Source organism: Heteronotia binoei, chromosome 5, assembly GCF_032191835.1.
Source record: "Heteronotia binoei isolate CCM8104 ecotype False Entrance Well chromosome 5, APGP_CSIRO_Hbin_v1, whole genome shotgun sequence".
In the NCBI taxonomy this organism is placed as follows: Eukaryota; Metazoa; Chordata; class Lepidosauria; order Squamata; family Gekkonidae; genus Heteronotia; species Heteronotia binoei.
The window spans coordinates 102,208,022-102,225,899 of NC_083227.1; the positions used below are offsets into that span (position 1 = coordinate 102,208,022).

The 17,878-nt window shown below is 41.2% G+C and overlaps 1 protein-coding gene across 1 annotated transcript in view; it reads left to right on the plus strand.

The window, feature by feature from the left end:
- NT5DC2 (5'-nucleotidase domain containing 2) overlaps window positions 1-17,878 on the plus strand; it is a 50,059-nt gene that overhangs the window by 24,896 nt on the left and 7,285 nt on the right. The window contains exons 6-9 of the mRNA XM_060239928.1: window positions 4,654-4,782; window positions 15,960-16,020; window positions 16,198-16,300; window positions 16,777-16,878. Of these exons, the coding sequence (XP_060095911.1) occupies window positions 4,654-4,782; window positions 15,960-16,020; window positions 16,198-16,300; window positions 16,777-16,878 (395 nt within the window). The remainder of the gene's footprint in view (window positions 1-4,653; window positions 4,783-15,959; window positions 16,021-16,197; window positions 16,301-16,776; window positions 16,879-17,878) is intronic.

Consider the following 17,878-nt stretch of genomic DNA (forward strand, 5'->3'; position numbering starts at 1 on the left):
GGGCTCTGCCATGAAGCTTGCTGGTTAACTTTAGTTCATTCACTCTCTCTCAAACCTGAACTACCTCACAGTGTTGTTGTGATGATAAAATGGAGGAAAGGTAGATAATGTATATTGCTCCAAGCTCCTCAGAGAAAGGGGAGAAAAAATGTAATTAATAATTTTATAGCATTTCTATGCTGTCTTTCCACCCAAATAGGGTCTGCCTGCTTCAAATTGGTCTGTGGAATTGTTGTTCTTTCTATAACTGTTTTCTGTCTCTAGGTTTGTGGGGTAACCATATTTTCCTATGCAATGAGATCAGGTTTTCTAGAGATATAATTTTGTATAATCATACTGTATAAGCAAGGAACATATCAAGTATATAATTCAGCTTACTGTAAACATTGCATTATTTAAAAAAAACTAGATATGCTCACAGAAGTGGGAATTATGCTTTGTAAAATTTCTGTAGGCATTTGAATGATGATTTTCCATTTGGGTTTTTATATATTTCGCTCCTGTATTTGTGGGAGGTTGCACTTTGACATTAAGTTGCCATAAGCAGAGAGGTGCCATAAAATGCTTTACATAAATTAAAGCCAAAGATCAGAGTTTCATTTGTCCACTGGGGATTTTCATTGCTCAGCACAGCTCTCTGATTTTCCCGTATGAGAACTTATTTGTTCTCATAATAGTGCTGTGAAATAGGAAAGTTAAAGATAACTATTTGCCCAGGGACATGCCTAATATGAACTGGAGTCTGCCATCTCCAAAGAAAACACCATGTCTCCCACACCATGCTGGTACTGTGAATATTGTCCAAGAAACATAACAGTGGAAAATATTAGTTACTGTAGCGCATGAGATTTTATTTAATTCTTTATGTGTATGCCTTGCTAAAATGGTGTACATTTTTGCTCTTTATTCTTAATGACACCTAACCAATACATTCTCTGCCTGCAAAGAGGTTACTTTAATTACTGTAAACGAAACAGAACTGTGTGTGGTGAATCGCCCTTTTTAATCTTAGTGTTTTTATACATTCTAACCAGAGAAAAAACCTCCCCCCTTCCACTGTCATAAAGATGCTCCCCTTGTCATTGTTTTGTTTTCCACACTTTTCCCTCTGTGGTGGATCACTGCCCTACAGAAGTTATACCTATGATATATTATAATTTAATTAATGTAATCTGGAGATCAGCTAAGTGGAGGATTTTAGGAGTGTTCTACAGTATCCACTCAGTTCATGCCTGGGGCCAGATCTGGCTGGGCCTTGCTGTAATTCTGTATGAATTAACAGTTTGTCCTGGAACATAGCCATTACGCTCTGATTGGAGAAGACTGTGATGGTAGGCAAACCACATTTCACAGTATCATGGTGCTGTTCCTGATAATTTCATTGAAGAATGCTGATGTGCATTTAGGGAACCCTGAAGTTCCCCAGAACCTAGAGGGAGATGGTAGTGAACACTTGTCAGGAGAGATGGCTGTGGGTGTTTGTGTATGAAACAGACTAGATACTCTGTTTAGGTGTAATATCAGATGGTTATAATTAAACATAATATCAAATAGTCATCTAGTTCCTGTATTTTTAAATGCCTTATAGAATGGCTCTTGTGTAACACCTTAACAGGGAGAGACTGATAAAACTTTCTTCTGGAGAGCCAGTTTGGTGTAGTGGTTAAGTGGGCAGACTCTTATCTGGGAGAACCGGGTTTGATTCCCCACTTCTCGACTTGCACCTGCTGGCATGGCCTTGGGTCAGCCATAGCTCTGGCAGAGGTCGTCCTTGAAAGGACAGCTGCTGTGAGAGCCCTCTCCAGCCCCACCCACCTCACAGGGTGTCTGTTGTGGGGGAGGAAGGTAAAGGAGATTGTGAGCTGCTCTGAGACTCTTCGGAGTGGAGGGCGGGATATAAATCCAATATCTTCTTCTTCTTCACATCTTCTTCTCATACATATGCATATTTTCCTAGAGAACATGTGTACAGGATGCTAAAACTTCAGGGGTTAGGGTTAGACCTTCTGAATTTGATCTCAGGCTGTTAACCCAGAAGGAATCTTCTTTGTAAGGTTACCAGTTCCAAACACAAGAAATACCTGGAGGCTTTGGGGATGGACCTGGAGACTTTCCCATGCCCTAAAATAAATGCATCAGTGCAGTTCTGCCTTATCTCCATAGATAAGACAAAGTAACAGTCCATCAACAAGATGAACACTATACCACGCTGGTTCTGATACAGCATTAATGTTGTGTTTGATCAGAAACTGCTGCAAGCAGGTTATCTTGAAAGGTGACATAGAAACTTTTTAAATAAAGAAATATGGACTGGAAAGACTGCAAGTTTCTCTACTCATAGCTAGCATGTCCCAAAGTCATCATCTGTCTCTTTCACAGAAGCATGCAGGACAACACAAGTCTGAAAGGCAATCTCATTGGTTTCCGGTTAAAATGCTGTCAGACAAAACTAATAAAACTATGAGGTCAGACTAGTGAGGTTCTCCTTATTCATAATAGCTTTGGGCCAAACCAGATGTGATGGCACCCATGGCATAGACCTGTGAATACTGCCACCTTGTTAAAGGGATTTAAAATTGCTGCAAGGACCCAATCCTGACCAAGCCAGCAACATGATGGGCTGTGCCAAAACAGCCACAGGGTGCATGCATGTAGCCAGTTTTGGACCTGGGAATGTTATGGGGGAGACAAATCCACCTCAGCCCATTGTGCTGTGGGCCCATACAAAATATGGCCCTTGCAGCATTTTTAAATCCCTTTAAAATGAACATTGTCTTGTCTACTTTGGCCTTTAATTAAAATAACAAACATTCACTGTTGTCTTTTATCTTGGAGCTTGTGGCTGCTTGATCTATGACCCTAAACTTGCATAGTGGCCATATCTGAATTTGAAACTTTTTTTGTAAACAGCACTTTAACCCATGAAGTCTTAGATACACATATTCTAGAAAATGTAAGCATCTGTTCATTGCTGCAGTGAGAAGTGTCCATCTCCCCCCTCCCCCAATCCAGGTCTAAAGAAACAAGTGTTTCCTAGAAATCCATCCTTTGTGAGCCTTGACTTGCTTTGTGCTGGAAAGGTGCTTTCTCTTATGAAGTAAACTTCCTGTCTCAGTTTTCAACTGACATAAAAATGCAATGTTTTAAAGCTTTCCTAGTGTACCTTGGATTACAGATATAATATATAGAAGAGAAATATAAAAGAATATATAAAAGAAAAATATTTTTAAGTCTCTTCCTAGAATTCAGTGGCAAAAAGCTTGCTCCTTTTACATAGTAATGGGGGCGTCCTGGGCTACACTGATACTAAATTCCAGCTTCTTAGCTGCAATCTGTATATGGTTGACAGACTTCAGGTGGGGGCTGGAGGTCTCCTGGAATTACAGCTGATCTCCAGACTACATCAAATGTTTGTTTGTTTGTTTAAAACAGTCGATTTCTTTTCTCATGGGGAAAAATGACTGCTTTGGAAGGTGGGCTACATGGCATTATACTCGTCACCCCATTGATCGCCAGGTTGATGCAGCTGATCTGGCTAGCTAGGAAGGTAACTTCTTCCTCCCTTACCACACCATGTGTGTCTGTCCCAAAGTGTTCAGTTGAAGAGGACAATAATCTCAGATAGGAATGTACCATTCCTTGATCAAGGGTATGCAACATCTGGCTTTTGTCAGGTTGCTTTGTGTCTGACCTTAGTCTACAGATCAAGGTCAGTTGATTATATATTGATCTATTGGTTTGTCTGTTCAGAGAAAAGTCATAATCCTAATACTCTCATGGAGTTGTTAGCTTTCCTAAGTGGTTTTTGGGACTGCTTTTAACTTCCATATTATGTTATGATTTTAAGCCTGGAATAAATTGGGATACATCAGTTAATAATTTGATTACAATTATTGGACCTATTCATAAGTATTGATTTCATTTGCTTCACATTGATAAAAATGATGGCTAATATTATTGCTTATTATGATCAGACAGATTTTCCTTACTGATCTTCATCTTGCAGATATCTCAAGGGGTTTTTTTAATTTTTAACTGTTTTTAATTTTGCATTTTGATCCATCTAAGCCCCAAAGCACCTCATAATAAATATTAGATAACAATGGAACAACTGTAACAACATACTAATAAACCTGAAACAGCACACAACCTGCAGCAGAGCCTCTTCAAATCAACTCCACAGTGCCAAGGATTTGGAAGAAACGAACAGTTTCACAAACCAGCATGCAATGGAACCCAGTGTCAAAGTCTTTAAAAGTACTTTCTGCTTATATAACCAAAGCTACAATTTGTGTACACTTAGTTGAGAATAAGCAGCACAGGACTCATTAGGATTTACAAGTAAACAGATATGTGTTTGAACAAAATAAGAGTCAGGTTGCACCTTTAAGACCAACTTAGTTTTATTCAGAACGTAAGCTTTCGTGTGCTCTCTAAGCACACTTCACACAAAAAGCTTAAGTTCTGAATAAAACTGCCTTTGGGTAAGATACATTGTATTGCCCTGGAGCATGGAATACTGGATCCAGTATTTCACTTCATGCATTATTCTTAATGTCAATAGCCATTCCCAACCATCATTTATTATCAAAATTCTGCTGCTGATTTTTTTTTTTTGTAATCTTTAATAATACATTTATTTCTTCCAAACAGGGTCCATCAATTAAACAATTTATGGACATCTTCTCTCTTCCTGAAATGACTCTGCTTTCATCAGTGACTGATTATTTCATGGCTCATAATATTGAGTATGACCAAGTTCATCTTTACAAGGATATAAGTGTGAGTATAACAGTATAAAGACAGTTTTCATTTGTCAGATGTTTGAGAGCCGCAAGACATGAACATCAGATGTTTGAGAGCCAGAAGGAAGGCAAGTCATGCAAATAGATGTAGAAGGGAGGAAGAGGAGGAAAGAAAGCAACTTTAAAAGCATTTTCAAAGCTGCTGACTAGTTCGTCTTGGATAAAAGGTTTAAAGAGAGAAATGCCTTCTCCAGGATGGGGCAGTGGGGGCTTTGAGAGCCATACAATGTGTGTGAAAGAGCCACATGTGGCCACCCCTAGTTTATACACTACACATTACGGGCTTATTATATGCTGCAAAGTGTTATTTCTTCTCAAATAAACACTACACTTTATTGCCAGTTGTTAATCATTTCTGAAGGCTTTACCTTTTTATTTCCCAAGAACAGACCTTTACCCTTGGCATCTCAATAATATGCCTCAATATGGAAAACAAAAATGTATAATTCAGATAATGAAACAGGTCACTCAGGAATCTCATGCCAAGGCCACTGAAATAATACATTTTGTTTACCAGAATACAGGATGCCTTTGCTAGTCTGCAGAATGGTTGGTGATTTGGGGGCTGAGAAAGCAAGGCTTGTGTGTATTCCTACTTCTAACAATGTCAGGAATCCCTGTAGTTTGCATGTTTTGCTCTTTAAGGCAGCTAAGAAAACAAAGTAGGGAAGCTATTCCTAGGGATGCTTAAATAGTTGGATGTTCCTATCCATTACACATACATGAAAATGCCTGTTGTAATCTAATACTTAAGAGCATGTGCATTATATGACTAGAAAGCACTCTTCAAATTTGAAGACCCTGCATAGAACCAAAATGAGTCTCACCTATGAGTTTCATAGCTTTGTCTCATTTTAGCATTGCTGTTTGATCCCTTATGCTCATCTTCATGGCTTCTGTGCAATCCCATATGGAAACTGTGTAATGGCAGGCCAGCCACAGAGACGAGTTAACAAGCTGTATTAGAAGTTTTTAGATCCCCTCCCCTCCAAGTTCAGTGTAGCCTTTCCTACCCAAAGGGTTATGGAATGGAGGGGGGTGAGCACTCTTCCCTCAGTTCTCTTACCACTGTGAGCAGAGCATGAGCTTCAGTGAGCTGCATTCACAAGAGATCAACCTGAGGTATGTTTATTTGGTGAGGACACTGGAGGGGGCAGGATGGTATGATTTAAAAAATGCAAGGAGTGCTGAGCCAAAATGGCTAAAAATGATGAACACAAGTCTTGCCTCTTATGTTTGGGAAAAGGGAACAATACTTTCTCATGGCCAACCTGCTACCACCTCACACCAAAATCCAAGAAAGGGAAAACATCTAGGCTCAAAGTAGCCCTGTGGGAGAGAGCTTTGGGTGTCCCAGAACCCATCACAGAAAAACAGACCAATTAAAAGACTGAGAACCCCATCAGTAGCCTTGGTACCAACTCCCTCAATATCAGACTGGTCGAGAAAAACATTCATGACTTGGTCAGCATTGGAGCCACCATCACAAAAGCCTAAAAAGAGGACAAAATGCATCCAGCTCACCTTGCCCCATCACTCACCCTCACCTCACCACCAATCACCCTCACAAAGCCAACATTCTCCCTCTCTTTAACATCAAACCTCACCGTCACCTTGAAATCAACAGGATTCACCCAGTTGACACTGTATGCATGCTTCTCCCCGTTAGCCAACCACTGACGCCAATCAATCGTAGCTTGATGTTGCCTCAGTGCCAACTGACACTGATTCGGATTGACCGAACTTTCTGCACACTCAAGGACTCTTATCGCCATCAGGACAGACGTCATTCATCTAGATCATCTGAGGAAGAAATCTACGAAATTCCACCTGCACAGCCAATTCTTACTTAGGTAACAACAACCTCCAGGGACTTCTGCCCAGGCACCACCACAAAATAATCCCTGGCTCCCTTTTCCAATTATGTTCCCTACCCAGAAGGAATCATGGGACCCTCAACAACTTCCAGGTTTTCCTTAGCAACTACCACATCAGTACCCTAAAGAAAATGGAAGGAACCACTCTGTAAGTAAGCAAAGGTCTACCATAGATACAGCTTCTCAGTTCTCTGATTCTGAAGACGACATCATCCAGGGATCAGAATTAGAAGGCACCTCTGTGTCCTCATCAGATGACATTGTGGGCAAGCCTTCAGCTCTGCCTCTTTCAGAAGATTGAAATTTTTATACCAAACAGCTCATATAGTGAAGGCTTTAAATTCAGAATATCCTTGAATCCCGTAATGAGGGTCCTTTACAGCCCACAGTACAGCCCACCAATGCTGCAGGGCATGCAGAACTTTGCAATGAGTACATAGTTTAAACCAGCTTCCACTGTGGCTACTGCAGAAAAGCTAGAAAAACTGTATGAAGTCAGAGAGGAAAGATGCTCTTACCTCTTTCAACATCCACATACCAGTTCTCTGGTCTCTGAAGTCCTGCGAGCAAGGGGAACATTGCGTGCTCATTCCTCACTCATGGATAAAGAGAGTCGCAGGCTGGACTACCTTGGCCAAAAGGTCTACTCGTCAGGTGCAGTGGGTCTGCAGATGGCAAATTTCACCACCGTAATGCTCTTATAGGCTCGTATGTCGCAGTTTGTTGAGTTGATCCTGGATGAGGAAAAAACCTCTGGCTAGGGTGTTGATATTAGAAGGGTAAAAGCTGGGAAAACAATAATTAGATGCAGTCAGACACATGGCAGTCTGCCACAGCAGATCCATGGCTTCAAGCATAGTCCTAAGAAGACATTCCTGGTTGAGATCCTCAGTCCCCTCCCCAGGACACCAGGGCTAAGACTGAAGACCTTCTGTTTGACAGTCATAAGCTCTTCAGTGACCAAATAGATGGTATCTTAGATCGCATCCTCAAAAATAAAATAACAGCTTGCTCCACCTCGGCCCTATAAGCAGAGGTATTTTCCCCACTGTTCCACAAATCTGTGGTCTGCATGTCCAGTCCAATAAAGAATACAGAGGGAAGTCCAAGTGAGGAAGGAAAAACAAAGTGTTTATTGCAATAAACCAAGAGTTGCAGAACAAGGCACTTTGTTGTTGTTGTTCAGTCGCACAGTTGAGTCCAACTCTTTGCCAACCCCATGGACAAAGTCACACCAGGCCCTCCTGTCTTCCATCATCCTCCGAAGTCTGCTCAAATTTGTGTTTGTTACACCAGTAACACTGTCCAGCCATCTCATCTTTTGCCATCCCCTTCTTTTGCCTTCTGTCTTTCCCAGCATCAGGGTCTTCTCCAGTGAGTGCTGCCTTCTCATTTGGTGGTCACATTATTGAGCTTCAGCTTCAGCATCTGACCTTCCAGGGAACAGTCAGGGTTCATGTCCCTTAGGACTGACTGATTTGATCTTGCAGTCCAAGGGACTCTCAAGATTCTTTTCCAGTACCACATCTCAAAAGCATCTATTCTTCTGAGTTCAGTCTTCCTTATGGTCCAGCTCTCACAGCCATACATTATTACTGGGAATACCATTGCTTTGACTATACAGACTTTTGTTGGCAAGGTGATGTCTCTCCTTTTTATTGTACTGCCCAGGTTCGCCATAGCTGTCCTCCCAAGGAGCAAACGTCTTTTAATTTCATGGCTATAGTCACCATCTGCAGTGATCTTGGATCCCAGAAATGTGAAGTCTGTCACTACTTCCATGTCTTCCCCTTCTATTTACCAAGGTGTGATGGGGTCAGATGCCATGATCTTAGTTTTTTTGATGTTGAGTTTCAAGCCTACTTTTGTGCTCTCCTCTTTCACCCTCAGCAAGAGGTTCTTTAGGTCCTCCTCACTTTCTGCCATTAGAGTGGTATCATCTGCATATCTGAGGTTGTTAATGTTTCCCCCGACAATCTTAATTCTGGCTTGTGCTTCATCCAGGCCAGCAATCCGTATGATATACTCTGCATATAAATTAAATAACCAGGGTGACAATATTCATCCTTGTCGAATTCCTTTTCCTATTCTAAACCAGTCAATTGTTCCATATCCCGTTCTGACCATTGCTTCTTGACCCTTATACAGGTTTCTCAGGAGACATGTGAGGTAGTCTGGTACTCCCATCTCTTTAAGGATTTGCCACAGTTTGTTGTGATCCACACAATCAAAGGCTTTAGTGTAGTCAATGAAACAGAAATAGACCGTTTTTCTGATACTCCCGTGCTTTCTCCATAATCCATCGAATGTTGGCAATTTGATCTCTACTTCTCTACCCCTCTGAAACCCAGCTTGAACTTCTGGTAGTTTTCAGTCTATATACTGCTGAAGCCTAGCTTGCTGGCATGTGAAATGAGTGCAATGGTGTGATAGTTTGAACATTCTTTAGCATTACCCTTCTTTGGGATTGGAATATAAACTGACCTTTTCCAATCCTGTGGCCACTGTTGCATTTTCCAAATTTGTTGACATAATGTGTGCATCACTTTAACAGCATCATCTTTTAGGACTTTGAATAGCTCAACTGGGATACCATCATCTCCGCTCACTTTGTTGTTAGTAATGCTTTCTAATGCCCATTTGATTTCACACTCCAGAATGTCTGGCTCGAGGTCAGCAATTTCACCGCCATGGCTGTCAAGGACATTGAGATCCTTCTTGTATAATTCTTCTGTGTATTCTTGCCACCTCTTCCTGATCTCTTCTGCTTCTGTTAGATCCCTACGTTTTTGTCCTTTATTATGACCATCTTTTCACGAAACATTCCCTTGATTTCTCCAATTTTCTTGAAGAGATCTCTTGTCCTTCCCATTCTGTTACTTTCCTCTATTGCTTTGCATTGTTCCTTCAGGAAGGCTTCCTTATCTCTCCTTGCTGTTCTCTGAAAATCTGCATTCTGTTGGGTGAATTTTTCTTTTTCACCTTTGCCTTTCGCTTTCCTCCTTTCCTCAGCTATTTGTAGAGCCTCATCAGACAGCCACTTTGCTTTCTTGCATTTCTTTTTCTTTGGGATGGTGCTGATTGCTGCCTTCTGTAGAATATCACGAACCTCTGTCCATAGTTCTTCAGGCACTCTGTCTATCAACTCTAGTTCCTTAAACCTATTCTTCACCTCCACTGTATATTCATAAGGATGTGATCAAGGTCAAGCCTGAATGGCCTAATGGCTTCCTCAGTTTTCTTCAGTTTAAGCCTGAATTTTGCAATTAGTAGCTCATGATCTGAGCCACAGTCAGCTCCAGGTCTTGCTTTTGCTGACTGTAAGGAGCTTCTCCATCTTTGACTGCAGAGTATATAATCAATCTGATTTCTGTGTTGTCCATCAGGTGATGTCCATGTGTAGAGTCGCCTTTTAGGTTGTTGGAAGAGGGTGTTTGCTATGACCAGTTTGTTTTCTTGACGAAACTCTATTAGCCATTGCCTGGCTTCATTTTGTTCTCCAAGGCCAAATTTGTCAGTTGTTTCAATTACCTTTTGACTTCCTACTTTGGCGTTCCAGTCCCCTATAATGAGGAGGACATTTTTTTGTGTGTGTGTTAATTCTAAAAGGTTTTGTAGATCTTCACAGAACTGGTCCACTTCAGCCTCTTTTGCATCAGTGGTTGGGGCATAGACTTGTATTACTGTGATATTGAATGGTTTGCCTTGGATACGGACCGAGATCATTTTGTCATTTTTGAGATTGTATCCCATTACTGCCTTCCTCTCTCTCTTGTTAACTATAAAGGCCACACCATTTCTTCTACGGACTCTTGCCCAAAATAATAGATGTAGTGATCCACTGAGTTAAATTCACCCATTCCCATCCATTTTAGTTCACTGATTCCCAAGATGTTGATGTTCAGTCTTGCCATCTCTCGTTTGACTACATCCAGCTTACCTTGATTCATAGATCTTACATTCCACGTTCCAATGCAGTATTGTTCTTTGCAGCATTGGACTTTCCTTTCACCATCAGACACATCCACAGCTGAGCGTCCTTTCGGCTTTGGTCCAGCCGCTTCACTCTTCCTGTGGTTACTTGGACTTGCCCCCCACTCTTCCCTAGTAGATTATTGGACACCTTCTGACCTGAGGGGCTCATCTTCCAGTGCCATATCTTTTAGCCTTTTGTTACTGTCCATGGAGTTTTCTTGGCAAGGATACTGGAGTGGTTTGCCATTTCCTTCTTCAGTGTATCACATTTTGTCTGTGTTCTCAGCTGTGACTGGTCCATCTTGGGTAACCCTGCTTGGGTGGCGCAAGCCCTCTCACAATGTCAAGGCAGCAATCCATGAGAGGAACAAGGCACTTAAGCACCCTCAAAACCAAGCTGCACTCTGCCCCAAACGGGAAGGGCAGAAGATATTATACCCCAAATGACAAAAGCACAGTTTGTTACTCAAAGACCCTCTAATTGGACATAGGTAAGAGGCATCACTTTTACTTGGCACAAACCCATTGGCTGACCCCGAAAGGGGTCAGCTTATGTACATTGACAATTGTTTATGCGATTAGGGGCAAACAGGTCACTTTCATTGCAGTTATCAGGAAGACAAATGGCTTTTCATCTATAAACAAGGAGGAACCAAAGATAGAGAGGTGTGTATCAGCCAACAGGCCTAGGCCTCCATCTCAGACTTTTTGATGCACGTTATCACAACATTGCCATGAATAAACCACAACAAGATACAAAGCACTACAAGCTACAAGGCACAGGAGGCTGTAAATGCATGTGTCTTTCACCAAGGCTATAGCAAGGGAGATGACCTAATGGCTTTTCTAGACCAATGCTCCTTTTTCTAATTTACAGAATGCCATGGTTTATTGAGGGCATTTCATTCATAAGGCTAGCTCCAGATAAGAAAGAAATGCCGCTCCATTCAGCTTGTATCTCAGCTCTGCTAAAAGCCTGAGTCTGAGAAAGCAATGGGAATTAATATATAGAGGATCAGACATGTTTTGCTTTCTAATATTCTAATTCTACTTTCCAGTCCCACACCATCACTCCCAAAAGTTTCATCACTCCACTCTCCAAAATATAAGTTTACAAGATTATGCATGGGATAGAGCAGGTAGAGAAAGAAGTACTTTTCTTTTCCTTTCTCACAATACAAGAACTCGTGGACATTCAATGAAATTGCAGACCAGTCTGGTTAGAACTGATAAAAGGAAGTACTTCTTCACCCAGAGGGTAATTAACACATGGAATTCACTGCCACAGAAGGTGATGGTGGTTGCAAGCATCGACAGCTTCAAGAGGGCATTGGATAAACATATGGAGCAGAGGTCCATCAGTGGCTATTAGCCACAGGGTATTGTTGGAACTCTCTGTCTGGGATAGTGATGTTCTGTATTCTTGGTGCTTGGGGGAGCACATTGGGAGGGCTTCTAGTGTCCTGGCCCCACTGATGAACCTCCTGATGGTGCCTGGGGTTTTTTGTGCCGCTGTGTGACACAAAGTGTTGGACTGGATGGGCCATTGACCTGATCCAACATGGTTTCTCTTATGTTCTTATAAAGACCAGTCCAAGTGTTCTAATTCCTAATCAAGGTCTTTTTGAAAGAAAATAAATCCAGATAGTAACAGAGAAATCCAATTTTTTTTAAAAAAAACTTTTCAGGATAAGCCAAAATGATTTCCTCAATGCACATGTGCTTGTCAGATGAATCCACCCTCCCTCCCCGCCAAAGAAGAAGTGTTCTTGCACACAAAAGCTTATAACTGGAATAAAACATTGTTTGTCTTAAAGCTCCCATGGGACTCCAACTTTCTCTCTCTCTTTCCCCTCCCTTCCTCCCTGAAAGAGGAGGAACAACCCTGGAGAAGGAAGCAGAAACTCTGTGCATGCATGCGACGGGGGCGGGGCTTGTCTTTATATCTCTCTTGCATGAAGCAGCCATGGAGCTCTATGTGAGGGAGGGAGGGGAATGGCAACAAGCAAAAAATCACTGAGGGAGCTGGGGAGAAAGCAAGCTATAGTGCAGCTGCAGAAATGGAAATAAGAGAAGGAAGTTGCTTGTGGGCTGGATTCAAGCTCTGTGTAGGCCAAATCCAACCCATTGGCTGCATGTTTTACACCACTGGCCTAGGGGGTTGGGTATGTCCTGAGAAGGAGGGGCCATATTGTTTTTGGACAGGTTGTCCAAAGTTTTTGGTGTTTGGTTGAATATAACTGATTTATTTGGGGCTGTAATTGAATCAGTCAAGGGGTAGGCATTCCTACTATTACCAGGGATTTATACAATTATAGCCTTGGTTAAGAAAATTTTGGCGAACAGGTTACAGTTGGCCAAGAGCATTCATGGTGGATGCTAGGCTACATGGCATCCACCATGGCAATGACTTCTTGTGCTAGACTCCACATGAAGCCTCTTCAAAACTGTGTGCAGGTTCAACCTAGTGACACTCTCACCCTGGAGAAGACTCTGTGCCCCTAGAGTGATGCTTAAAACCCTTACCTGGTGGCCCAGCTTTTCACATCTGCTTAGAGGGGGTCCCTCTAGGGACGAATTCCCATGACATACAAGTTTTCACATATGCTTCCTTAACATGTTGGGGGGGGGGGCATACTGTGGCATGCTCAGGATTAGAGGTCCACTGAATCAAAACTCCATATCAGTTTGTTAGGGCTCAGAGCCATTAGACATCCTCTTACTTCTTTTACAGAGCTCCTACAGGGATGTCAGATCCTCCTGGCTACAGACAATATGATATCCAATAAAATGCAGAGTATATCTTACAGCTATACTCATAGCAGGGCAGAAGAACACCTGAGCAGACATATTAAGCAAAGATCTAGACATAAACCAGAAATGGTCAGTCGTCAATCATTACCTCCTCCCCACCTTTGGGAAATGGGGATTCCCAGACATAGACCTCTTCACATCCACTGCCTTTTCTGCTCCAGATCAGTGCTATACTGCGATCTTTTTGGGATGTGTTCCTATTGCTTTGGCATGGTCATTTTTTCTGTGTGTTCCCTCTGGAATCCAACATTTATCTGGCATTATTCCATGGATATGGCTTTCTAAAATGAGGCAGCTGTGGGAAAGGCAGTCTTACAGCCACTCTTCTGATAAGTCAGCTCACACCCACCTCCTTGGTAAGTAAACTTGCTATTCCTCCATGTGGAACTGCAGAGAAGTCACTGAGGTGATAATGGGGTTGCATTTACCCGTAGCCATTGCTCATCGAGTGATCTTCTGTACAGGCACACATCCCTCCCTCGTTTCTCTGCAGAGGGGTGAAGTTCTAGTGAAATTGGCTCATGGCGGTAAAGGGAGAACTGAGGGAAGAGTGCTTGCTTCTCCCCTGTCACATGACCCTTTGGGCAGAAAAGACATCACTGAAGACGGAGGGAGCACTCTTGGGTTCTAAAAACTTCTAATAAAGCTTGCTAGCTATTAATGGCTGGCCTGCGATTGTGCAGTCCCCATGTATGCCTGCACAGAAGCCCACTTGATGAACAATAGTTACAGGTAAGTGCAACCCTGTTTTTTCAGTGACCAGGTGGTGGTAATTACAGTATTCTCAGTGATCCATCCTATGGAGTTTCTTAAACTGTGCAAAATCCTTTAATGTGAAGGAGAACATTGCATATGCTGTGTACTTGTCAAAAGGTCAAACTTATCTTTGGGGATTTGAAGCATGTGAACAAGCTACTTCCTGGGCTCATTTTGATTAGCTGTTTGCTGCCAGGGGACAAACTGTAGCCTATTTGTTAGTCTTCTAGCCTTGAGATAATGTTTCTTGAAATGTCATACACTCCTTTCCTGGGTTTTCAAAGCTGACTATAGTTAAAGTAGATTGTGTTTAGTTATTCGGGGACTGCTAATCCTATCGATCTAATCCCCTTCCTCTAAAGCTATGTAATTACCAAATAAAATGCTTTCTCTTCTGCCTTGGAGTACTGTTATAGTTTGGGTAACATCTGTCATTATCAGAGAGAGTGTCTGTAATATTTTTTTAAAAAAATCACTGAGCAACTCACTGTCATCTGCTTAGTTGAAAACTCCCCATTTTTTGGTACCACTTGGCATCTGTACCTTCCAGATGTGTAAATATCAGGTTTTCACATTGATTCTGGTATATGTCTCTGCAAGCCTGGGGTAACTTATGCTGCAGCAGCTGGACCCTGAGAATATGCTAGTAAACTACAAAACAATTAATTTTCATATGGGCTGTGCCAGACTTATTTAAAAATTCCCTTGTGTCATCACTGTGTTTAGTAGCTATCTGAAAATAAAGTTCGTTATTTGTTTTTTCTCTGTTTGCCCCAAAATTCCCAAATATGATCTTGAGCAGGGGTGTCAATCTCATTTGCTGTGTGGGCTGGATCTGACATAAATGAGAGATCTTGTTGGGCCAGGCCATATGTCTCATAAAACGGAATGCCAGGTAGCAGAGATAAAAACTATATAAAGAAAACAGGCAAACACAACTAAAGATTTTTTTAAAAAACTTAAAACATGCTTAAAAGATTAGAACTTGTGAAATATTTTGTTTATTTAAGGTTTTGATAACTGACACCTCTTGCTCTGAATTATTGCAATCAAAATCTGCAGACAACGTCTGTGGTGTAGCAGTCTTGAGTAGGCTGTTCAGGTGTTGTTTAAGTGTGTGCCTGTAAGTTGCAAACCTACTTTTGATTTATTGGCATTCATTACAGAAATCTCATGGTCAATACTTTGAGCCTAAGACCCAGAGGAAAACATGAAATGGCTAGGCATTGCAAGCTGTATACAAGTTGCTTCATGTGCTGGTCAGCCAATGAAAAAAATAGAGGCTTTGCTCTGTAGTTCTTGTGCGATTGAGCAAAGCAAGCTGTGATGGAGAAGGGAGCAAGAGAAAGAGAAGGAAGCAGATGACAATGAGTTGCTCCTGAGCCTGATAGAAGCCTACAGGGGCCTGATCTGGCCCTCAGGCCACATATTTGATACCCCTGACCTAGAGGGAATAGTGAATTCAGTTTTTGTAACTGCCTTTTTAGTTCTTGCTTGTTGATATAAAGAAAGTGTTCCTATTTATTTTCCTCCTTCCACGACAGTTCATTAAGTTAATTTATCCTTTGTTAACCCTGGCTTCTTTGGATTGCCCTTCCCCGTTATTAAAATTGTTAGCTGCTAAGGTAGAGGCATTTGCAGTGAGGGGGTTCCTTAGTAAATTGTCATGTACATGGATGCTCTATGAATGCATTATCTAAAACGTATGTACAACTTTTCTTTCCCATTTTAGGATGCCATTAAAGATGTTCATGTGAAAGGAATGATGTACAAATGGATTGAAAAGGATATGGGTCAGTTAAATTACAACTTTTAATGTTGCATATTGAATGGCAATTTATTCTGGTATGGCATGTAATACAGATGGGCAGTTTCGCATAGGCAAACTACAGTTTACCCTAGTAATTGCCCTGTCCCATCTTAGTATTAGTCTGCAGTATGCTCTACAGTCTGCATTTTTTTTGTTACAGAAAAATATATTCTTCATGGAGATGAAACCTATGCCGTCCTAAACCGCCTGGTTAGCCACAATAAAAAACTTTTCCTTATCACAAACAGTCCCTTCAGTTTTGTGTGAGTATTAGTTACTTGCATACAAATTTTTCTGAAAATAAATGTGAGAGTTCTTGCAGTTTTTTTAATTGTGGAGTTTTGGTTTGGGGTTTTTATAGTAGAGAGTCTTACTTGTTGAAGATATGTTTCCATAGTTGCAAAAGCCATTTTGGAATTATTTCTATGGGAGCATTCAGCCTGGATTGTTATGGGGCCATATTCACTTCCCGGTCCTCTCTTGTTTAATATAATTATTTTTTACAAAGCCTAGAATTTAAAATAAAGGAAGGACAAATGGTTTGGAAGAGTCTGCTCTGAGCCTGATATAGAATAACTTCAAGCCTTAAAACATGGTTTTACTTTCTCTGTGCTGTTCAAAAAGGAAAAAAAAAAGATGGAAGTTGTGCAAAATGCCCGCACATAAAGGTTTTGACATTCAGAATCTCTGCAGTATCAAGAGAAGACTTCTTGAAATAACTTTCCTATTTTGCCCACAGTGATAAGGGAATGAAGTACATGGTTGGCAAGGACTGGAGAGACCTCTTTGATATGGTCATAGTGCAAGCAGATAAGCCCAGTTTCTTCACTGATAAACGCAAGTATGTTTCTTTGCTATATTACATTGTTTAGTCCAAATCTGCACATTACCTTAAATAAGCAGCTGATACTAGAAATGACAGCCACACAGTTTTGCATTCATCCATGTTACATAATTGGCTCCTGGAAGAAGAGTGCAAGAAGTTAGAAAGGACATCAAGGTCTCATGACTCTGATGAATTGCCCTAAAGTGCTAAAGGGGAAAATTAAACATGGCATTGCTGTTTCTTAAGGCAGCAGCCATACATAATATGGCTCATAAGCAACATATGTAATAACTCCTAAGCAAACTCATGTTATAGCTCCATTTAAAATCACTCAGTTTACTTACAAGTATACAGGTCTAGGATCAAGAAACTGGGATACGTGCTTTATCAAAATGTAGCCCTGATCAGCATGAAATTGTTTTTCAAGGGTGTGGGACACCTATTAGATGAATTCTAAGCAGAGTGTAGAATAATTTCTCTGATGCTCTGTGCAATGCATGCCAAATAAAAAAAGTCCCAGGGCAGCAGAAATGCTTATTCCCCCCACTTTGTACAGTTGTTCCTAAAATGTCAGTCCTGGCAGCCCTGTTTTTACTTGATCTGCAGTGGCAATTACCTTAGGGCCCTTGCCATCTAAGAAATGAAATGTAATCCAGAGCGCAAATATTTTCCTTTGGTGTTATGTAACTTGCTACAAATTGTTTGGCCAATTTCTTTCTTCCTGCTGCTCTTATCAACAAGCTCTCAAACAATCCACATTCTTAAGCATGAAACGTTTCCACTGTGACTCTTCTAAATTTCTGTTTCAGTAGCTGTGTGTTAGTATGAAATACATGGCTTTAGTCCCTCTAAAAAATCTAAAGGATCATTGAAGGAGGGGCTATAATTTGCTGAGTGTACTTTTCCCACAAGTTATTTGTGAAGTACATTTTTTAAATTTTGTTTTGTAGTGGCTCCATAAGCTAATAGCTCACTTTTTTGTACAAAGCCTGTAATAATAAACTTTTCTGTTTGT